Raw genomic sequence first — 26,365 nt, 5'->3', positions numbered from 1 at the left:
AGAAATCCCTTTACACGTCTCTCCTTGAAAAAATATAAAGTAATCATATAAATAAGAAGCTATGGAATTTCTTAAGTCTTGAATAATTTTCATTCTATCTTCTGCTATAAATGCATTTGTTTGAATATCAATAATAACCATAGGTTTGGGTTTTGGGATAACGCAACGATTTTTAGTTTTATATAAATTACATTCAACTAAAAATATGTAATCTTTCAATATATAAACTATATTATCGGGTATACAGTGCTCATAAGATTCACTCATCATTGCATTGTTTATCACAAAATGATAAGTGTAAAATGTTAATGTAGCGGGAATACCATTAAATTTCATGAATATATTAGGTTTTTTTTATTGTGGTTTCATTAATTACATGGTGCGGTTTACTCGATGCAGATATGTAGTTATCTAATACATTATTAATTTTGTTTACATTTTTAGAAACAGAAGCATTCAATCTCCAACACATAGCAAAATAAGTCAATATATCAGAAGTTTGTTTATTCACATAACTTTCTTAGTACTCTAAAATAAATGGAAAGGATTGTGTATAATTATCGGGTTGTACTCGCTGATATAATTTTATGGGGCCTTGTTCAATAAAAACTGTCTTTACAGCAAAGTTATTATATTCTAAAAAGGAAGCTAAACCTATGATACTGTTATTATTTACCAATATAATGAAACAAGGTTCTTTATACACGGGACCCTCATCGTTTATATATAACATTTCACGAGTCAATATATTTCGTACAAAAGTTTCCTTTTTTTCTCTCATTTTCTTATATTGAATATTATACGTTTTTTTTTTTGGATTGATACACAAACGATAATTATCAAATAGGATTTCTATTTCTCGGCTATAGAACGTCATACACGAAAGATCATTACACGACCCCTTAAATTTTTTTATTAATAATGGGTGGTTCTCATTAATAAATCTTCTATATTCTCTTTCTTGTGATACCATCATCATTGTTTGTTCATTTTCTCTAACAATCAAATTCATTTTATCTTCTTCATTCATCTCTACCAATATAACATCAAAGGTTAAAATTACCTGTTTTAATAATTTTCTTTCAGTCAATAGTTTTTCATTTTCTAATTTTGATACTTTATAAAAATATCCATTATTACATTTCATGGAAAATTTATGCGCCGCATACGCTGACAATATTTTTATTCCCAGGTCCGTTAATGTATTATTATTACTAAATAAAACAAACCCCAAAATCTCTGGAGTTTCCAAGCTAAAGTTGTAAAGATATTCTTTCCTCATTGTTATATTTTTGTTTGAAATATAACAAGGTATGTATATAAAATGTGCCACAAATATATATTTCTTATTTAAAATATTTAGTTTCAGATACCCATTCTTGATGTACAAGGAAATAGCATTCAAAAATGTGTCCACAAATAAAAGGTGGGATAAATTTATAACTATTAAAAAAATGAACTGTATTATAAAGAATTCTATAAGGTAATATTGTGTTAGTTGAGGGGGGGGGTTAACTAATAGTCTTTCGTTTAACAGTGGTGGGGGTGGTTTGGCGGGATATTTATTCTGGTTGCAAACACCAGGAAGATTTATTATTTTATCATATCTACATACTGGACAAATTTTATTATAAGAAAAGTAACGAGATAAACAAAATGGGTGGAACTTGTGACCACACTGTTATAAAATACTTTTTCAAGTCATCTAAACAAATTGGACAACTTTCTATTTTTCCTTCTATTTCCCCATTGGTTACCCATTCACTATCTTGTTTATCACTTAAACCCCACAAAGCGCGACGGATTGATTCTTCGTTTGGGACATTGGAAAATCATATGTTTTCAAAATGTATTCACACGGAAATATAAACACTGGCCACGTTTCCATATTGGTTGGGCGTTCTATTGTCCCATCCAAATATGAACCATATATTCGTGTTAAATTGGGAATGAACGATGATGATACTGATTTGATTATTTGTAATCCTGTAGCATTATTATAAAGAAACATCATGTCAGCCGTATTAAATATGCTGGAATTACCAAATAAACACGTGGGTGAGCTATGAAACAAAGACATTAAAAGCCTGGCAACATCGTTGCGTTTTAAGAGTAATGCTAGTTGTAGTGCCGTCAAATTTCCATCGCGTTGTCTAATTTCTATATCTGGAAGCAACATAAGTGGATTTCTATCTTGCCAATCTTTCAATATTAATAGTAACTTTTTATTACCCTTTGTTGTAGCAATCCTATGAAATATTGTTTGATTTAATGTGGAAGATTTTAGAAAACAAGAGGCCCCAGCTTTTAATAAAAGTTGAAAATAATTTGTTTTTTTAACACAACAGGCGGTCATAATGGGAGTTAGCCCATCTAAACCAGGAACATTCAAATTATTTTTTATATGGATTAGTTTTAATATTTGATAAAAATTACTAACCTCATTTTTAATACAATATTGCAATAAAGTTAATCCTTCCGGTATCACTGGCGTTTTTGGTAACCACGTATGATATCTATTCAATAGTTTCTCAATTCCAATAACTTTATTACTTGAAAATACTGCTAAATGTTTTATAATTCCTGGACTAAAATTCCCATCTTCTAATACGTGGCTGAATAATCTCCAATGCTCGTTCCATATGGCCACCTTAGCCATTTCAAGGGTGGTGGTTGACATTTTGTTCGAATTTAAATACATACACAACCACTTATTTTCAGAAAAATATTCAAAACTATCAACTATATCTTCTTTGTTTTCACAAATAAGAGGTGCCAAATTTCCTTCACGAATAACATTTTCGACCAACATTTCTAACACAGCAGAGCAATGATCAAAATTATTTTGATTTGTTTGGGAAAATATTGGTAACCAATTAGTAATAACCTGCTCAAAATTTGCATCTGATAAATGTCCCAAAAAGGCTAAAAAGGATGTCTTTGTTTTTGGATCAATATCTATCTGTGTAGTAACATCTATAAGGCCACGCATTAGTGCCCCATTTACTTTCAAAAAATTACAATCACGAGTTCCAGCTAAAATACAGGGCCCTATAACATGAAAAAATCCATCAATCATCCACTCTAAACAAAATGCTATTGGATTTAAAATTGGCTCAAAACATCCAATAATAGCGGGTAATTTCAATTTACGTATTTTATACATTAATCGCTCTATTAGTTCATAACATAAATTGACATCATAAAATACGCGATGGGGATTAATATACCATTCTGTTATGTTAAGTCTGTTTATACGAAACCTAACCTCCCACGAGTGTCTAAAAAAATAATTGTATAATAAACCTTGATAACAATGAGAAAGGTTGTCTAATGTTTTAGCAATAACCAAAAGGGAAAATGTATCAAATAATATATGAAAATTAATTTTTTGGTTCAAAGAATTTGTATCTATTTGTTCTTTACCAATTTGTTGACAAAAATGATCAATTACTGCGGGCATGAATATATTTGCCATTTCATGTGGCATGATTTTAGCTATAGAAATAAATAACAGAAATATTGGTTTTCCTTCTGTATCTTTCGTGTTAGTGTCTATTGATTCTAGATATTGTTCCCCATTTGTAAATTTACCTCCATCAGTTACTGCCCACGTTGCAATTTGTTGAATAAGAGATAAAATTTGTACTGAACACAAATTTTCGATACATTCCGAACATCCACTTGAAGCGTTCATAATATTATTACAAAATTTAGAATATATAACAAGACGATGGTCATCTGTTGATGGGTACAAACGCGAATCCCATATTCCATATAATTGAGTTTCTTTTTTAGTTGATTATTAAAATAATTGGCCAACTGACCCAAGTGTTTTATGTATCCACTTTATATATATAATATATATATAAAAACATTTTTTGGTTTCAGTTTCTACCATTTTTATGAGTATTACTATTAACAATATTAATTTATGGGTCATCTTCTTCTGGTTCATCTTTTTGTAAAATATATTCCACTTCTGCGTAAAAAACCAGGTGATAAAAATAAGGGATGTATGGAATAGGTACTATGTCAGAATATAACATTTTCATTATTCCTTTTGTATTTCTTACATTAAAATACAATATATTCTTATTTACTTTATTTGTATATTCTCTGAAAAATTCTTGGAATAAATAAGGAGACATTATATGAATCCCATCCTCCAAAAAAACACCATAAAATAACGTTTTCCAATCATCATCTTTCGAGAGAAGGGAAGGAATCATTAGAGATATATTTAAGGAGGGGTCTCGCCCCATGATTATGTAACTTCTCTTATAATCAATGATGTTATTATTAAATACTAAATATAAATTTATAAAATGTTGATCGGTTTTAAACATGACAGTTATAACACTCGTGTCTCGTTCGTTTTCCTCTAATATATAATAGATTTTGTTAATACTACCATAATTTAAAAAATCCTCTTTGTTTTTGTTTTCTAACATATGTTTTGGTATATTTATAGGACATACGTAAAATCTGTTTATACCTAATATTACTGTATTGTAGGTTTTTTCTTCAAATATTTTTTTAAAACGTTCAGTAATATGATGTGGTGTTGTATTGAATTCGTATACATATGATTTTTCTGCCATTCTTTAATTAAATTTAAAAAATGTCAACGTATATTGATGGGATATTTTATTCCCCAACGAAACTTAGTATGGGCGTTGTTGATAAAATAAATGAATTTATGAACCAAAACGAAAAAAATATCCTCATAATAGAAGAAGAGAAAAGTTTATTAAACAATAAGAAAAAAAATATAATAAACAGTTTTTCTTCGAATAATATAAATAAAATATATTTCAATCACAAAGAAGGTAAACAATTCGATATAATAGGACAATTGAGAATCAATCAAGAAAACAAGGATAATAATTCCCCACGTTATTATTATTTTATATTAAATTATGATGACGCCAATAATGTTATAAATATATATATAATAATCAATCCAAGTGTTTTTCTGCCCTTCGTTTTATCAACTTTCAATATACCAGACCCCAAAGATTCAATTTATACATCAGTAGTCATGAGCGGTGAATTGGTATATCATCCTAAAGATATAGAGTTCTCTCATGACAATATTGTTAATACTCTAACAAATAAAACCCACATTGATTTGGAAAATATAAAATATGATGAAATAATTTCAAATTTATCAGAAAATTTTAAAAGGGTTATTGAAAGTTATTTGAGGATTAAGTATAAAGGGTTTTGCAAATTGGAATAAATACTTATTATACTCTTCTTCTTCTTCTTTGTTGCCATCATCATCATAATAATAATGGGAAATTATTCATTAGAAGAAATATATGTCGACGATGAAAAATTCTATAGACTTAAAATAAAACAGTTTCCAAGAAATAATAATAATAATAATAATAATAATAATAAGAAAAATAATCATTACAAGAACAACAAAACAAATGATTTTTCGTCGGCTACCCAGAAATGTAAAAATATTTTACATATGCACAACAACACGAAAAATGATAATAATGATATTAATAATGATACTATAAATGTATATTGTCCTTTTCATGAACATTTTAAGACTTCTTACTCAAAATCAGGAAAATTATACGAAAAAAACCACTTGTACATATGTTTCTCCAACAATTGTATTTTACCCAAAAATAAAAACGGAAATTGTGTTATATCTACCATCAAATTTTTAGAATTATATTCCAAATTAAATTTGACTAATATCAATTAATTCACAATAAGGAATGAAAACTACTATTTTTCCTGAATATAATTTTAATAAACAAGGTGAAATCGGTAGTTTGCTCTTTGAATTATGATCAATGTCGGCAATTTTAATATTAGAATAATTTATGATTTCGACGTCCTTTTAAAAATTAACAATTTGTTTTTTTGCTCCACTGTTGTAGTCATAATACTCGTACATAGAATCTAATTGCATAAAAGTCTCTCCATTTTCGGTTATTATTTTTGACATATCATGTGAAGGTGAATATTTCATCTCAGTTAACAATTTTGCTTCTTTTTCCCGTGAATAGTTATTATCTGTTGGCATGTTTAAGAATTTTTCTGAAACTTTTTCCCTTGTCTACCAAATTCAAAATTAAATTTATTATCGTTTCCGGATTCTGTAGTTTATCAAATGTTTTGTAAAAAAATTTATTTTTGTATAAATTTTTTAAGTAATCTAATTTTCTGTGACATATATTTTGAGTATATATGACATCCGTTGAATCATCGTCCTTTTTGTCTAATAAAACGAGAAAGGCTTTTCGAAATTCGTGATCACACATTTCAGATAACTCTTCTTCTTTGGGATGATAAATTAATTTATTATCATTCAAAAAGAAATACAAATCTTGTGGCATAATATGAATCATGAAATCAAGAGTAAATTCATTTTCACTAGAAAACACCGATACATTATAATATGAATGATCAGAATATTGATTTGATATAGGCGATGCAAAATAAAAACCAATAGGAGGATATAATTCATCAAAAGGGTTTTTAAATAAGTGTTTTTGTAATAAATTACAGAAAAGTCCTACATAGATTATAAATATAACCCACAATAATATTTCAGAAATAATCATACTTTGTTTTTTTTTAATATTAAAAAAAATGTTTTCCTTTTGTTGTTATTGTTATCCAAAAAATAACAACAATGATATCAACACTACAACATATAATCATTATTTTCATACCACACCCCGAAATAATAATAATCCTTCTTATAAAAACAAAAAAACATTGATATTAATAATAAATAACCAAAAAGTAATAAAGAAAAGAAAGATTTTAAAGGACATAGATGAAAATCTTGGTTTATATATAAACATTTCTAAAAAAAACAATAAACAATTATTTCTAGAGGACGAATTATACAACTTGGAAAAATACCTGAATTGTAACTATTTCAATAATTTCATTGTTATAATTTTTCTAGATCCTAAAACGTGGTTAGATGATTATATGTTATTTGTGTCCCTTTTAGAAATTTTTAGAAAACAACAAGAAAATAATACTAATTCGAAGCTTTTTTTCCTGTCCTTTATCATTTCCAATAATTCTCTTCATTCTAAATATTCTGTAACCGAACAACACAGGCAGAGGCTAGTTGAGTTAAGTCGTCTAAATTCGGATACTTATTCTAACATTTCTTATGCAAAATGTTGTTTTAACGCAAATTTAATAGATGAAATAATAAATAATATTAATATTCAATTTAATACTTTGCTATCATTCGGGCGTATTAATTTTTCTAATTTAATGTTTACACGTACGAATGATGATATTAATGAAATCGACAATGATAATATTTTATTATGTTTTCATGAAAATCATGAAATATCTACCGAAAGGATTATTTTTTAAGGGATACTTTTTTTTCATCAAACATTTGATTATTAATATAAGGTATAACTTTGTGATCCACCCGCATAACAAAATCATCTTTATTTTGTAATATCAACCTTTTCACCTCTTTCAAACCATTCAATTCTTCTGTTGCTATTGAATGCCTTTTTAACAAATATTGGTAAATTGTAATCTCGGAACACAACCCGAACGATCCACGTTCAAATTCGTTTTTTAATTCGTCTTTTTCATCGTCTAAACTGACCGCATTATAAAGTGGGGGTATTTTACCCTAATCATAAATCTCTTCTGTGGTGATGAAAACACCAATTATACTTTTTACGTCTTGGTAAATATCTTCTTTATAAATTTCTTTTAAAAATATATTAATAAATCCATAAACACTCATCATGAAATAATTGCCAGATGAGCCGACTTCAGGAAAAATAGCGTATTCTTTCGAATTTATCATATCAGTTATACAATAAATAATAATTTTTTCAAATTTGTGGCTATGTTTTTTTATATTATATGTCATCCGTGAGGCCAAGTCTTTGGGTTTTAACATATAATAGGTAATACTATCAACATCATCTATGTTTTGTTCTTCTTGTAAACATTTTTTATTAAAAGGAATGCATATGTTGCCATTTTTTAGTATAACAAAAAAGGTATCCAATTTACAAATTTAATATAAATTTATTTTCCTGTTAATTTAAAAGATATTTATATATATATATATATATATATATATATATATATATATATATATATATATATATATATATATATATATATATATATATATATATATATATATATATATATATATATATATATATATAGCCATTTATTTTTAAATGGCTTTACATGAAATTGGTATTACGTCTAATAGTTTTTCATAAGATATAATTCAAAATGAGTTGTAAAATAAGCAAATTGCGGCAGTTTTTTGAAAATGGTGATAATAAAAATAGGTTCCTCCAAGAATGGAATAGGCCAGCAGCACCATTATCAACTCCCAATACAAATAAATTGTGTTTTCAGCAGATGGATATTGATTATTATATTGGTTATCCGGTAAGAAAAAAGGAATGTGGTGGTTATAATATGCAGCAGCAGCAGGTACCCATAATAAGATTATTTGGATTAAATGATATAGGGAATACTATTTGTTGTAATGTATTTGGATTTTTTCCTTATATATAAGTTTCTATGAATTTATTAGATTCACAAAAACAAGTTTCATATTCAGACCAAATAAAAAGGGCTCTGAATCGAAAAATCTACTTGAATGAAACAAAAGATCAAATTAAATTAAAGGAATACGTATTAAGTGTAGATAGGGTGTGTAAACAAAGTATATATGGATATCAAGAAAAAAAATCATCGTCATCATTGTGTTTTTTTAAAGTTACTGTGGCTTTACCAAAATTAATATCTATAGCTAAGATTATTCTTGAAAATGGGTTAGTGATAGATAAATATCCCACTCACTTTCGGGTTTACGAATCAAATGTTGATTTTACACTTAGATTTATGACAGATGCTCAGATGCCTGGTTGTTGTTGGATCGAGTTACCTATTGGTGAGTGGGAAATAAAAAATAATGAGACGAATTTTAAAAATACTACTTGTCAATTAGAGGTTAACGTTTTTGAGTGGGAAAAAATAATTATTTATGAACCCGAAGGAGAATGGGCGTCTATTGCCCCACTCAGAATATTATCTTTTGATATTGAGTGTGGGGGAAGACGGGGAATATTTCCAGAACCCGAAATAGATCCGGTCATACAAATTGGAAATGTTGTTACGCGGCACGGAGAGACTGAGCCATTCATAAGTGTTGTTTTTACTTTGAATAGTTGTGCTCCCATTGTGGGCTCTAAAATTTTTTCATTTCAGGAAGAAAAAGAAATGTTAGAAAATTGGTCAAAATTTCTATTGTTTATTGACCCCGATATCATTACTGGATATAATATTAATAATTTTGATTTACCTTATTTACTTAACCGCGCCAAGCATTTAAACTTGCCAGTATTTGCTCATTTAGGAAGGGTAAAAGGAATAAAATCTACAATATTAGATACCATAACCCAAAACAAACAAACAGGAAAAAGAAATAACAAAATCATTAACATAGATGGACGGTGTTTAATGGACCTTTTAACAATAATACTAAAAGAACACAAACTTCGGTCATATACTTTAAATTCTGTATCTTATCATTTTCTTAACGAACAAAAAGAAGATGTTCATCATTCTATAATTTCTGAATTACAAAATGGTAATGATCAGACTAGAAAAAGACTGGCTGAATATTGTTTAAAAGATTCTATTCTTCCTTTAAAATTATTGAATAAATTGATGTGTGTAGTCAATTATATAGAAATGGCACGCGTAACGGGCATTCCTTTATCATATGTTACAAATAGAGGACAACAGATTAAAATTTTTTCACAAATACTAAGAAAAGCCAAAGAACAGAATTTAGTATTACCGGTGTTTGATAAAAAGGAGAGTTTTGAATATGAAGGAGCTACAGTTATTGAACCAAAAAGTGGATATTATAACGTTCCAATCGTTACTTTAGACTTTGTATCATTATATCCATCGATAATGATAGCACATAATCTGTGTTATACAACCTTTATTGATAAAAGATATATTAATCAAATGGCTAAGAAAACTGACGATTATATCATTACACCTTCTAATAATTATTTTGTAAAATGTCATAAGCGCAAGGGATTAATTCCAGAAATTTTAGAATCCTTTTTAATTGCTCGTAAGAAGGCGAAAATTGCATTAAAAAACGAAGAAGATCCATGGAAAAAGAAAGTCTTTGATGGTAGACAACTGGCATATAAAATATTGGCTAATTCTGTTTATGGTTTTACGGGCGCACAAATTGGTAAATTGCCGTGTTTAGATATATCACAAAGTGTTACGGCGTTTGGAAGAACGATGATTTCTCTCACCAAAAACAAGATTGAAGAAAAATATAACAATGCTATAGTTATATATGGTGATACCGATTCTGTTATGATTAATTTTGGAGTTGAAACTTTAGAAGAGGCCATAAATTTGGGCAAGGAGGCGGCAAATCATGTGACTCAGTCTTTTATCAAGCCAATCAAACTTGATTTTAAAAAAATATATTTCCCTTACTTGCTTATTAACAAAAAAAGATATGCTGGTCTTTATTATACAAATGCTAATACTTATGATAAAATAGATTGCAAGGGGCTAGAAACAATTCGTAGAGACAATTGCCCACTCGTGGCTAAGGTCATAAATACTTGTCTGAAAAAAATCTTAATTGATAGAAACCCAATAGAAGCCCTTAATTTTGTCAAACAAACCATATCAAAATTACTTTGTAATGAGATTGACATCTCTCAATTAGTTATTACAAAGGAGTTAACAAAAAAAGCAGAAGAATATAAAGGAAAGCAAATTCACAATGAGCTAGCCATCAAATTAAGAAAAAGAGATGCCGGTAGTGCTCCAAAACTTGGCGATAGAATTCCATACGTTATTATATGTGGATTTAAAAAAAGTCCTATTTATGAAAGGGCCGAAGATCCAATATATGTATTAGAAAATAATATTCCATTAGATTATGATTATTATTTAAAACATCAATTAAGTAAGCCACTTATTAGAATATTTGAACCTATTCTCGGTGATAAAACCGAATCTTATATATTAATAGGAGAGCATACGCAAAAAAAGAGTTTACCAATAAGTAGAGTAGGACCATTAAGTCAATTTTTTCAAATACATCCAACTTGTATAAATTGTAAAATTCCTTTATTAAAAAGAAAAATAGTACCCGATGATGTAGAATATAACACTTTATGTAATAATTGTAAAGTACACGAAACAGATTTGTATACACACCACATTGAAAAATTAGCTACACTCGAAAAAAAATTCAATCAGTTTTGGACTGAATGTCAAAGGTGTCAAGGATCATTAATTAAAGAAGTTATATGCAGTAATCGTGACTGTCCTATTTTTTATATGCGTAAAAAGACAGAAATAGATTTTTGGGGTCAAAAAAAAATTATCGATCGTTTTGGCTTGCCACAATAGGTTATAAATATTATTATTATTTCCCAAAAATATTTCATATAAATGGTAATGCTCTTGGTATTATATATATAGTCATATTACTACACACCCAGAAGAAATAATTATAATGGAGGAAAATATTCTAAAAGTCAGCTTTAAGTTAATTTCAGACAATGCTAAATTTCCTACTAAAGGATCAACGGGGGCGGCTTGTTATGACTTATATAGTGCTCAAAATGAAAATATTCCTGTCGGTCAACGAATTGCCATTGATACTGGCATATGATACTGGCATATGTATGAAATTTCCTCCCAAAATACACGGAGAGATTAAATCTAGGTCTGGCATAGCTCTGAATAATTATGTAGATGTTGTTGCGGGAATGATAGATTCGGATTATAATGGACCTATAAAAGTGGTCTTGCATAATTCTCATCCAAATAATTCTTTTGAAATAAATATTGGGGATAGAATTGCCCAAATAAAATTTTTTTCGGGAATTGATATATGTTTAGTTGAAAACATCAAAAATGAAAAATGGGAAATAGAATCTTGTAGGGGCAATAAAGGATTTGGATCTTCTGGTAAATAAATAAAAAAAAATAATGTCTTTCTGGTAGTTTTATATTTTATATAATCGATCAATTAAGTATATAAGTAATAATGAATAAAGTATTACACTGAATTCTTTAACTTTTTTATATACATATACCATTAAAATAGAATTAGTTATCAATGAGTATCATGAAAAAATTAGGCAAAATAAAAACAAAAACACTGGAAAATAAATTAAGAGATTATCTAGAAGGTGAATTGCTGAATCAAAATCTTATTGATGTTGATAAATTATCAATTACCCCAAAAGATTTTGCCCATATTTTTGCAAATGAGTGTAAAAATATTAATGAAAATTCACACCTTCCCTCCATTATTCAATCATGCATTCATAGAATAATAGAAAACAATATTAAAGAATCAGTTTACATAAAAAGAGTAATGGATATCACAAATGAAAACAAAAATGAAGATGAAGAGTCAAAAAAAATTAATGATATTCTTACAGAGAAAGATTATTATAAAAATCAAGCTTACGGTAATTATATTAATATTGGGTTAAAATTATCCGAATATGAGTACCGGTTATTAAACGAAAAATTTAGTAAAGAAGGAAATGAATTACTATCAAATCAAAATTATATACAAATGATTTTACCCAAATGGGGGATGATAATAAAATACAGAGAAAATTTTGTACAAAAATATGTTGTTTAGATTAAGTTTTAATAACTTTTATTTTATTATGGGGTGCTTCCCCCCCCCCACCCCTTAGTCTTAAGACGAGATGAATGGTGCTTTCTTTTTGAATGTTGTAATCAGAAAGTGTCCGATTGTCTTCTAATTGTTTGCCTGCAAATATAAGGCGTTGTTGGTCTGTTGGAATGCCTTCTTTATCTTGAATTTTATACTTTATATTTTCTATAGTATCAGACTGGTTTGCGTCTATTGTTATAGTTTTGCCCGTTAGGGTTTTTATAAAAACCTGCATGATGAGAATTGTATTAACCACAAGAAGTATACGCAATTAATAATCAAGACAAGAAGGCTACTTTTATCTTATATTTTTTAAGTAAAATAAAAAACCAGATATATGGAATATTATAAAATTGTTTTATTCTTTATAATTATTATGCTTATCATAACGTGGATTATTTTAATATCAAACTTTAAAAGTCTTTTTAATATATATGAAAAAACCAAAACAATATTAGAGAGAAATGATAAATTAATCATGCACCCCCCTCCATTTTTTCCTCTCGTAATATCAGAATAACAATAATAAAGCAAATGCTTTTATTCGGTATCTTATAAATAATAAATATTTATTTCAATGTCTGTAAATTGAAAAATATCACTAAGAATGTTTTTAACGCATGACCATTTTAAACCATCTATTCCACACCCAATACGGGGCAACGCTATTTTAGATATATTATTTTTAAATGCATGATTTTTCATGGACAACAAAGAACTAGACAAGTTCTCATATATAGGTTTTTCCCAGTACTTTTCTTTGGTTACTAAATAGTAAATGAATCGTTCATTTTCATCTAAAATGGCTACATTACCCACACTACAATTTTGATTTTTAAGTTTTTGAACATTATCGAATTTTTCCTTAAAAGCTAAAGCAATTCCACCCCCCATGTAAAAATCCCGGGAAACGCAATGCGCCAATGATACATTTTTTGGACACGTAAACAAATCTCCGTGGATTTCTCTTATTTCATACATTATGTAAGTGTTATCAACAATAATATTATTGATATTAATAGAAATTATTAGTTTATATATATATATATATATATATATATATATATATATATATATATATATATATATATATATATATATATATATATATTCACTATAATAAATATATACATATATATATATATATATATATATATATATATATATATATATATATATATATATATATATATATATATATATATATATATATATATATATATATATATATATATATATATATATATATATATATATATATATATATATATATATATATATATATATATATATATATATATATATATATATATATATATATATATATATATATATATATATATATATATATATATATATATACAGTATATATTTTCTATAATTGTTACCTACATAAAATTATTTCCCAAGTAGTTGTGTTAGTTGATTAATTACTTAATCTTCTACTTTGTAAGTTAGAAAAATCGAAGGAACGTATACAATTTGATTTTTATCCATCATTTCTGTTTTATAGTCGGGCGGTAAGGCGATAATAGAATTATCGGGATACTCTTCTTGCTTATAACCCCTTAACTGTAATTTTACAATTTCTCCTGGTTTTGATAAAATAGTAGCCCCGTAATATTGACGATAAACTGCTCCCAATGGATTTAAAAAGACTTTTCCCGTCCAGGGTGTGTTGTTATTATGAAATGTATAAACTATAGGACGCCCAAGTACTGCATTATTCAAAAAACGATTATTAGTTGTTTCATACCAGTGTTTAGTTTCAAATCCTCTTCCCGTTGCTAATCTAAGGGCAGATATTGGATGGGTTAACTCTTTTTGAGTATATTGATTAACTAAAAATTTCTTATGAACGACCGGCCATTTTTTATATGGGTGATGCATATGACGAATTGGAAATTCTCTTGATGGTTTGATAACTCTATTTAACCAATCATGATTGTTTGCCTTTTTCAAAGAATGTTGTTTTACTAAAATTTCTTTTTTGTTGGGAAAAATAATATTAAATGGACTTTCTAATTCTTTATAAGAATGTACTTGTATGGGCTTAAAATTATTATTCAGTGTATAATATGCAATATCTGTTGTATGAAATGAAGTTGTGTTATTTTTTCCAATTTTAATGCACACATTTGACACTTCTTCTTCGTCTTTTTCTTCCTTTTTTTGGGCTCTTGCGGTTTTCTAATATCCCTTCAACAAAACCATTATGAAAATCACAAACACAACCGTAACCTGGTACATATTTATTGTTTGGGCTGTTATATATATGAGGATTTAATGCATCATATTTGCACGGATCTTTGAAATAATTTTCCTTTTTTGTTACTACAATTTCATTTTCTTCAACCTCACCATTAATTTCTTTGAACAAAGGAAATGTTGCGTTAACAACGGGTACTTGAGTTTCCGGAGAAATACAATGAGTACAGATGCCATCAATAAAAGGATTAAAGGATGATATATTTTCATTAAGAATATTAGTTCTATGTGCAACTTTAATACATTTATTTTCCTTAATCATTTTTTTGTTGGGGTTCATCGCACATTTCTCCTCCAAAATATTCTGGAGCATAACAAAAACAAGACCAGTTATTACTAGTTTTTATATCAAATAATAATTTCCCAAAACCACAATAACCGAATCCACCAAATTTATTATGATAAGGTATTTCTTTACTATTGGGTAATAAATATTTTTGATTAATTTTAGGAAATAATAATAAACTATGAGATGTTTTATCATATATAGGAAATTTTATATCTAAACATTCTTCATTATTATTAAGAAAAAATGATGATGAAGATGATGATTTTTTTGAAATATTTTCTTTTTCGGAACAAGTGAAAAAGGAGGATTAATTTCTTTTTCATTCTCGTGTTCGTGTTCATTTTCTATATCCCAAGAAGGCATTTTGTTTGTTGTTGCAGTGTATGGTAATACATTATATATTTCCACTCCCTTATCTTCTTTTTGTAATATTTGTTGACTATTGTTTTTATATAAATAAAGCAGTGATATCTGATTTTTATTAGTAAAATTTGAAAATATGATATGAAGAATGATAATAATTACCAAGAGTATAATCAAATGTATTATTATTGTCGTTGTTTTTGTTCTCGTTTTATGGTTAATTATCATTTTTTTTATAAAGAAAGAATAAGATATATGATAATGAAATAAACAACCATCATCAACAATTTGAAATATTTTCTATGTGTTTTATTTATATAATTTTTACAAAAAAGTATAATAACCAATCAACCTACTTTTTTTCCATACCGCTATTATGTCACATCATAAAAATTTGCTAGAATTTAAAATGCTCGTTTCATATGATGGCATAATTGTAATAAATAAAGATACAATAATCAAAATTAAGGAAAAAGATTTATTGACAGTAGATCTTCAATATGATGAAAAAAATAATATATTTTTGGATGCCGACAATAATGTATATAGATTATCTAAAAGATTGGTGAATGATATGAATAAAAAAAAAGGTGTAATTGTCTATGAATAAAAATGCTTTAAAATATTTTGCGTTGTTTTTGACCAACAAACCAATTAACGTAGTTTAGCCTAATTAGAGAAAGGGTTGTAGTTGGTTAGTTAAAAATATATAAATTGGTGGTCTTTTATTTTTTAAACTAGCTAATAGCCATATAAACAAAACAAAAAGTATAACAGTAAAAGCTAATGTCGGCGGGTATAATGTGTACACAAAAATAGTGTCTCGCTGTACCCACAACGAGAAACAAGTAAAAAAGGGGGAAGAGATATCGTTACACTGCGTAGCCTACATTTATTTGCTCGTTCTTTTGAAATACAGGAAGAAAAAAGGAGCTGCGATAGTGGTAAGTAATTGATATCTATATATATATATATATATATATATATATATATATATATATATATATATATATATATATATATATATATATATATATATATATATGTATATATATATATATATATATATATATATATATATATATATATATATATATATATATATATATATATATATATATATATATATATATATATATATATATATATATATATATATATATACATATATATATATATATATATATATATATATATATATATATATATATATATATATATATATATATATATATATATATATATATATATATATATAATCCTTTGCAGGTAAAATTAACAACCAATTAATTAATTTTGTGACAAAAATAATTATCATTTTTTATGATATATAAATATTATATGTGCGATTGTTTTTTTTTTCTACTTTATTAATATAATCCATATTCTTTATTTTTTTGTTTATTTGTGAGGAGGATATTTCTAAATGAAGTTACCGAGTCGCCTTCATTTATTGAATAAATAACTTCATAAATTATTAGATTATTCTCGTTATATTTCTTACATTTATGTGGAATATTTATTGTGCGTGAAAAAATATTCTGGCATTTCACTTTTATTTTTTACGACATGAAATATATTCTTCCATATTTAATAATGCTCTATGCAATTTTGTTTTTTGTGTTTGCGGTTATTTTTTTTCTGGTAAAAGCAATTAGAATTAACTAATACAATATCTTGTGCCAATTTATAAACTGCATTATCGTCTATTAGATGCAATACATGCGAGGGTAGATAATGAATAAAATTGAATATGAAATCAAACGATTCATGTTTCTCTCTCAATTCGTTTATTATTTGTACAAATTTTTCGGGAGCATCAATAAGATAATTATTAGAATCTAAACTTATACTAGGATCGGGGCAGTTTTTTAATATCTCGATCATATCTGAAGTGGTTAGTTTTATAAATATCTTCAGTTTTTGACAATTAATTAAATCATTCTTAAAAAAACAAATATTCTTATTTCTGCATGGCATAATAAGTTCACCTAAAGCTGATATGGGATTACTTAAATCAATACCTTGTTGTGAAATAGACATATTAAATTTGTTGTATAAATCACACATTGGATTTTCTACAAACCAATAAAATATTTTTTCATAATATTTATTCGTACTTTCATTGGGACATACAAGTCCAAGAAGGACTTCCTGGGGTGAAACGGCCCCAAAAACCGTGGGCAAATTAATTATCGATGAATTTCCATATTTATGGGCCTTCATTTCTATTAATCCTATTCTAATGAAATAATGGTCAAGCTCGTCATTTGGAAATACGGCCGCCTCTTCGCGTAGTATACATTTTCTTTTTATATTTTGTAGATGATTCAAATTTTTGTTCAACCTGTGAATTTTATAATCTTCCCAAATGGGAAACATTATTATATGTTTTATATCTAAACAATTAAATAATAATATTTATATATATATATATATATATATATATATATATATATATATATATATATATATTACATACAACCAACCATTTAAAAATCTAAATACATTGACTGACATTTTCCTTTTTTTCTATGATTCTATAATTTTATCTAAACAAATACCAAAAGAGACCGAACGCGAAATTTTTTTAAATATTCTCGGCCGCAAACAATTCATTATTAGAAATACTACCAAACGACCGCGACAATAAATTTAGTACTACATATAGCATTATAGTGGTTGTTTGTAAATTTTATGTATGCTGTATTGGAATACTTATCAACTTTTATGTATATTTTATATAGACGTTTATAATTTATTTTTATACACTTAGTCAATTTTTTTTTTGGTAATAATTAAAAAATGATAGCCACGAGCGTTTTATTTGTTGTTTAAATATAAAACAAACGTTTTTTGTGAATTCCATTACTAAAAATTCATGCGTTTATTTTTTCTGTTGATGATGATGGTGTTGGAAAAATGGTTCCCGTCTTTCCACTAATATCTTTTCTTCCATTTTCATTCTATACCTATGATGATATTCAGCGTCTATTTCAAGATCGTCTTTCGTATAACCACCTTCTTCATTTTTCGTTTCGTCGCTATTATATCCTTTGTCTGAAGTTTCACTTGCGAATCCCTCGTCCTCGCTGTTTATGTTATCTAAATCCATCCCTAGAACAAATGGTTAGCTTTGGTGATTACTTTCCCCTTTTATACTTGGATTCAATTCCGACAACATTAGCTCATTATAATTTTCGTTTCATAGAAATAGAAAGATATTTATTTATTCATGTCAATGTCATCGTATTTTTTTAAAATCATATATTTCATAACAATTTAAAATAAAGTGTTATAAAAGTTTTGTTTATAAACACCTTTTTGCAAGGAATGCTATGGAGAGTATATAACTGCATATGTTACTACTATTACGTGGCAAACATAATTATCATCAATTTTTTATATATATAAATATATTATATGCGATTGATTTTTTTGTCTTTTAGTATAACTCACATTCTTTATTTTTTTTATTTAAATGTGAGGAAGATATTTCTAACTACTCTATGCAATTTTGTTTTTTGCGTTTACAATTATTATTTTGTCTGATAATAGCTATTAGGGTCAACTAATACCATATCTTGTGCCAATTTATAGACTGTGTTATTGTCTATTAGATATGATGGCAGGTAACAAATAAGAGGGAATGAATATGAAATAAAAGGATTCGTATTTCTTTCTCAATTCTTTTATTTTTATATATACTGGATTGGATTTGTTTATCATTTATTTTCATACTCTCCGCAAATTTTTTATGATAACTGAAAATATATAATTCATGATGATATTGGAATAATGGTTCCCCTTCCCTCTCTCTCTCTCCTCCCCCCACCCCCCCATCAATACATTTATTTTTCTTCTTCTAACATCTAACCCCATCTTCTTCATTTCTCATTTCATCGCTATTATATCCTTCGTCTGAAGTTTCACTTGCAAATCCCTCGTCATTATCGGGAAAATATTTATTTACATCAATATCATCATATTTCTTTAAAAAATCACAAAGTTCACAAGAAAAAATTCTAAATAGTGCATTATAAAAAAACGTTTCAAAAATCTCGGTTATAAACATTTTATCGGGAATGTTATAAGGGGGACCAATTTTATCTACAAACTCAATATACAAGGGCATATGTTGCTGCTTTTTATCAACTCTTAAACATGTTCTACATGGATAATATTGATTTTGATTAACGACAACCTCTATATATCCATACAACCGGTCTATTTCTCCTGGTAATATTTCAAAATGTTCGTATGATAAAAAGTTTTGTTGTTTATTGGGTAGTATTTCTTTTTTATATGACATTTGATTTGTACACTGAAAAAGTATTTTTTGATGAACGTGATATTCTTCTGCGATGTCTTTTCTTTCGTAAATTTGTTTAAAATTTGGATGAGTAAAGATATTGTTTGGATAATAATCATTAAATATCTCTTGGTCATAGCACCCCAACAACATGCTCATAATTATCTTCCGATTAATATTTTCTAAAAAATTTATCTATCTTTATTTTTATAATTATTAATTAATTTTTATTTTCTTATTGTTTTTCAGTCCATATATTCCAAGCGTCCCTTCTTATAAATTTAATAAAATTAATAAAAAAGATATAAAATAGATATAGGAAAACTAAATTATTTCATATTTAAAACCCAATAATTATATATAGAAATCATTCAATAAAATTATTATTAATATACAAATAAATTTACTGGACAAACACTTATACAAACCACAACTACACTAATACAGTGTGATAAGAACGAATAACAACGGTTGTTAAAGTAATTTACGAAAATAATATTTAGCTATTATTCTCTTCCTCTATTTTTGGGGCCAAAAAATAGCGAATGTTGCCAACATCTTCAATACTATATTCCACAACCATAGGCACATTAGGGGACATGAAAAGAGATACCCTAGGAGAAAAAGCGGTAGCATTGGTAAACAAATTAAGGTATCTACACGAAAAGGTCATCTTGATGGGTTTTTGCGCCTCAACTTTTACGGTCCTTTCCTTGTTATCTTCACTAGACATTTTTGTAAATTTTATATTTGCGGTGCCAATATCACCGGCCGTTGAAAATTTTACACTATCTTTAATGCAAGTTATGTCTATGGAATCACCAAATTGACTAAGATCTCTACAGATAAGGGAAAATTCATTTGATGGCATTCTAATTGTGCAATTGTGGTCAATATCAGGAATATTTAAATATTCTTTATCTAAATTCATTAATTTCATTACATACTTAGATTTTTTTTGTTGACTGCGAGATTCAAAGATAAATGTGATCGTGTCCGCATTGTCTTTGGCCTTTATTGTTATAACATCATCATCGTCATTAGCACACTTTAATAGTTTGGACATAACGGAGATGTTTATTCCCATAACTAGATCGCGGTCACATTTGTATTTATCAAAACCTTCGGCGAGTAGATTAAGAGATACCAGAGAAACGTGGCTTGTATCCATGGCCTGTAGTTGAACGCCAGATTCTGTACAGACCCATGTCGCCTCATTTAACAAGTCCTTGATGGCATTAGTGGCTTTATTGAGAATGCTGCTTTGAACGAGGCGGGCTTCAAACATTGTAGTGAATTTGTGCAAATATCGGCGCACACTTATAAATATTAGTAATACTATAAATATAAAAGCTAGGGAAAATATCCCAAACAATTTTTTTTATTTATGTGAAAATTCCCAAAATACCTATTCTTCCAGAATTATTATCGTGAATACTATAAACAAAGGGTTTATTCAAATTTAAAGGCAAATAATAATCCGGTCCACTATCCATATAGCAAGCATTTGCTTGTGCGTTCATTTCAGTTCCATTTTCATTATTATTAATATAAACACAAGTTTCAATAATAACGGTATTAACGGGCTGTAACCACCGCGTCTTCTCTTTTTCTTGTAAAATTCCTCGCAAATCGGCATTTTGTACTAAAGGAGCTAATTTTGGTATTCCTATAAAAGTGTCATTTAGTGTAAAGCTGTTATTAATATGAAATTTTGGCATAAATATATGCGTAAAGTTTATTTTCTGTTTCATTTTCTTCAGTTTTTCATGAATACCGTTTTTATTATAATTATTAATCACTTGATTTAATAATTCATGTTTATAACAAATCTTATCTGGTAAAATAACTATCATACTCATATCATTATTTTTATAGGGGAACTCGTAAACATTACAAGTAAGACTACCAAATGTATCAGCGTAATTTTTGATGGGTGTTATCCCACATTTTTTCATCATGGGTATTTTCCTTGTTTTATTGGGTTCGACATAAAAATCTCTCGATTCAGTATCAAACTTTTTAAATTTATATACCCATTCACCAAAGTATTTTGACTTTGTCATAAAATAAATTCTAGTTTGATTTTCGATATTTCCAACAAAATTTTCATTGTTTTTATTGTTGTTATTTTGATAAACCCACCCACAACATTTAGCCCATTCATTTATTTGATTGTGTTCGTTTTGAGATTGTGGGATAGTTTTAATCGTAAAGTTCGAAAAATCCTTCTGTATTGATTTCATATATTCTTCATTAATGTTATCTTTTTCATAAATTGGAACGAGACAAAGTCCTATATTTTTATATGAAAACGATGAAAATGGTGATATATTTGATAATATTTCCTTGAGTCCGTTTTCTTTTAGCAAACTTAAAGTAGTTTCGGTTGCTGCTTGATAAAGAATTTTTAAAAGATTAAAGATACAGTTACTATCTAAAACCGGGTTTACAACTTTGTCGTTGGTTGTAACGGTTTTTATAAATATATCTATAAAGAGTTGATTTTCGTCCTGGGCCATGGCTGCGGCGTGTTGTACTAACCAACTAGCTTTAATGACCACTCTTTTTATTGTTTAGAGGGGCCGAGAATGGGTGGATAAAGGGGGTTAGGGGTGGGTGGGTTGGTAGGTTTTTTATATTCCACATTTTTCCCCTGGAATATTTAATTATTATTATTAGTCATATTTTCAATGTGACTAACTCTTGAATTTATTTCATTTCAACCTACGTTTTATCATTTTTTTTATAAAAGGTGATAAATTTTAACATATTATTCATACTATATCACACCTTTTTCTATTTACTACCAAACAACAATATTTTGAAAAAATTCTTAAACAATTGAATAATTACACTGTTAATAATAATAATATTAATATTTATACTGAAAAATATTAATATTATATATATATATATATATATATATATATATATATATATATATATATATATATATATATATATATATATATATATATATATATATATATATATATATATATATATATATATATATATATATATATATATATATATATATATATATATATATATATATATATATATATATATATATATATATATATATATATATATATATGCACGCGTATTTATTCAAAAGATAATTTCTTTGTGTTTTGAAATTATTATTTGGTAAAATTTCATAAAGTGATCAAAATTTTATATATTAACAAAATGCATAGCGGTCACCTAAATTTTAAATCATTTGTTCCGGGAATAGAAACAACCATCGATATGGAACATTTCTTAACCCTGGATAGGTACGGTCCTCGGACACCCCTTTAAGGGTATACTCGGACGCGAACGACCCCGACGCCAAAAAAAATTCTTGAAAAATCAGTTTTTGCAGTAACCTCCTTTTTTCTTTTGCCAAAAAAAAACTTCAATGAATGCTTAAAACAACTGTATAGATAAATACTACTCATCTGCAGAAAAACTATTTATTATAAATATTTTAAAAAATTAAGTAGAAAAAAAAAGACCTGACATAAAAATTCATAAAAAAAAAGTTTATACTTATATACACAAATCCTTTTAGGAATTGATTCTTGAATGTTTAGGACACATCTTGATGTATTTTGGATGAAGTCAGACCCATGGAGGTGAAGATCTGAAATGAGAAAAAAAGGGTAACTTTTTTTGGCCAAAAAAATTTGTCCAAATTTCATGAATTTTTTTGGGTACCCAAATGAAATAGGAAGTGGCTAATTTTTTTAGGGAATAAACATATGTTATCCTAAAATAGAAATATGTAAAAAAATCTTCATTATTTTGTAAATTACATTTATATCAGGGGCCATATCTAAAGGTAATTTTTTGAGTACTTAGAAATTCCGTAAAAAAATACATATATTTAATATATAATATGATATTTATGCAGGTAAAAATATACCAAAATATCACAAATTCTATAGGGAACAAGAATATATATAGATAGGGCAGCTTACGCTTCGGATATGTCCTCAAAATGGCCGCCAACCACACTGACTCAGACTCCCTAATCTGCCACTTGAAATGTAGGAAGGGTATGTCAATTTCAAGGTGTTATTTACTAATCTAATTATTATTGGATATGCATAAAAATAGTATGGTGGGTTGCTGGATAATTGTCGATTATTTTACGACTATAAAATTAAAATTCTGACCCAAAAAATTTTTTTTGAAGGGAAATAAAATCGAAAAAAAAATGTAAAACAATATTTTAGCTAAAAAAATTTGATGATATTCAATCAAAAAAAAAGTAAACAAAATTTTCCGACAAATAAACATCTAGAGGAATCATTACTCTGTGATAGTTCCTTAGTACGTAGTAATTTTGAAAGAATTGGGAAAAAACGAAAAAATGGCAATCACCGGAAAATTGAACACATACCTATATATACGCCATATCTGGCTAAAAAAAAGATAGGCATGGGTAGCCAGATCATCTAGAAACACTTTCCAACACTATAAAAATATAAGTTTTGCGACACTACTTGCCAATTCCTTACAGTAACATGACTAAGCAAAAAAATGCAAAACAAATAAAAAGGGGCACTCGAGGAAAAATGGCTAACATTCTAATATACGGCATTTCAGAAAAAAAAAAATTCAGCCACGTGCTAGGCAAACCATCAAGGCACATTTTCCGACAAATAAACATCTAAATGAATAATTACTCTGTGATAGTTCCTTAGTACGTAGTAATTTTGAAAGAAATGGGAAAAAACGAAAAAATGGCAATCACAGGAAAATCGAACACATACCTATATATACGCCATATCTGGCTAAAAAAAGAAGATAGGCATGGGTAGCCATATCATCTAGAAACACTTTCCAACACTATAAAATTATAAGTTTTGCGACACTACTTGCCAATTCCTTACGGTAACATGACTAAGCAAAAAAAATGCAAAACAAATAAAAAGGGGCACTCGTGGAAAAATGGCCATTCTAATATACGGCATTTCAGAAAAAAAAATTTCAGCCACGTGCTAGGCAAACCATCAAGGCATATTTTCCGACAAATAAGCATATAAATGAAATATTACTCTGTGATAGTTCCTTAGTACGTAGTAATTTTGAAAGAAATGGGAAAAAACGAAAAAATGGCAATCACAGGAAAATCGAACACATACTTATATATACGCCATATCTGGCTAAAAAAAAAATAGGCATGGGTAGCCAGATCATCTAGAAACACTTTCCAACACTATAAAAATATAAGTTTTGCGACACTACTTGCCAATTCCTTACGGTAACATGACTAAGCAAAAAAATGCAAAACAAATAATAAGGGGCACTCGCGGAAAAATGCCCAACATTCTAATATACGGCATCTCAGATAAAAAAAAAGACATTCACGTGTTAGCCCAACCATCAAGGCACACTTTCTAACACATAAACATGAAAAAAAAATCAATAATATACGGCAATTCCTTACTACGTAGTAAATTTTTACAAATATTGAAAAAAAACAGAAATTGGCCACCGCAGTTAAATACCCAATATACCAATAACTACGTCGTATCTGACAAAAACAAAATCACGCATGGGTAGCCAGATCATCTAGACACACTTTCCAACACTAAAAAAGCAAAAGTTTTACGACACTATTTCGCAATATCTTACGGAAAAATGACTTGGCAAAAAAATGAAAAAAAATGAAAAAGGGACACTCGCGGTAAAATGCCCAACATTCTAATATACGACATCTCAGATAAAAAAAAAGACATGCACGTGTTAGCCCAACCATCAAGGCACACTTTCTAACACATAAACATGAAAAAAAAATGAATAATATACGGCAATTCCTTACTACGTAGTAATTTTTACAAATATTGAAAAAAAAACAGAAATTGGTAACCGCAGTTAAATACCCAATATACCAATAACTACGTCGATTCTGACAAAAACAAAGTCATGCATGGGTAGCCAGATCATCTAGACACACTTTCCAACACTAAACAAGCAAAAGTTTTACGACACTATTTGGCAATATCTTACGGAAAAATGACTTGGCAAAAAAATGAAAAAAAATGAAAAAGGGGCACTCGCGGTAAAATGGTCCTTGTGGTGATGAACGACATTTTAACTAAAAAAAAAAACATGCACATGGTAGCCAAACAATCCACCAAGACTTTCCACAACTGATAACCTATACAAGTTGCACCATTCTACGACAATTTCATAATACGTAATAACTTTGATAATTATGCAAACTACCCTAGAAGGGTAAACTCGGACGCGAACGACCCCGACGCGTCTCAGAAATCGGGGAAGGAGTACAGCTACAGCAATGCACATCTGGACACTACTAGAGCGTGTAGGGGAGACACCTCCTGCAGGTCGATCACCCACAAATTCAGTCACGGGGGTG

The 26,365-nt window shown here is 27.8% G+C and overlaps 2 protein-coding genes and 1 pseudogene across 2 annotated transcripts; 1 reads left to right on the top strand and 2 right to left on the bottom strand.

Moving 5' to 3' along the window:
• Positions 1–26,365, bottom strand: part of LOC137625913 (uncharacterized) — a 455,952-nt pseudogene that overhangs the window by 323,446 nt on the left and 106,141 nt on the right.
• On the top strand, positions 8,278–11,460 carry LOC137626006 (DNA polymerase delta catalytic subunit-like). Its single transcript, XM_068357095.1, is given in 1 exon segment — positions 8,278–11,460. A coding segment is annotated over 1 exon segment (3,183 nt).
• LOC137626296 (proliferating cell nuclear antigen-like) lies at positions 20,483–21,271 on the bottom strand. Its single transcript, XM_068357367.1, has one exon. The coding sequence runs from the start codon at positions 21,269–21,271 to the stop codon at positions 20,483–20,485; it is 789 nt and encodes a 262-aa protein (XP_068213468.1).

The sequence above is a fragment of the Palaemon carinicauda genome, chromosome 33 (assembly GCF_036898095.1).
Source record: "Palaemon carinicauda isolate YSFRI2023 chromosome 33, ASM3689809v2, whole genome shotgun sequence".
Lineage (NCBI taxonomy): Eukaryota > Metazoa > Arthropoda > Malacostraca > Decapoda > Palaemonidae > Palaemon > Palaemon carinicauda.
Note: the sequence above shows the minus strand (reverse complement) of the source record. Positions and strands in the feature narration are given on the sequence as shown.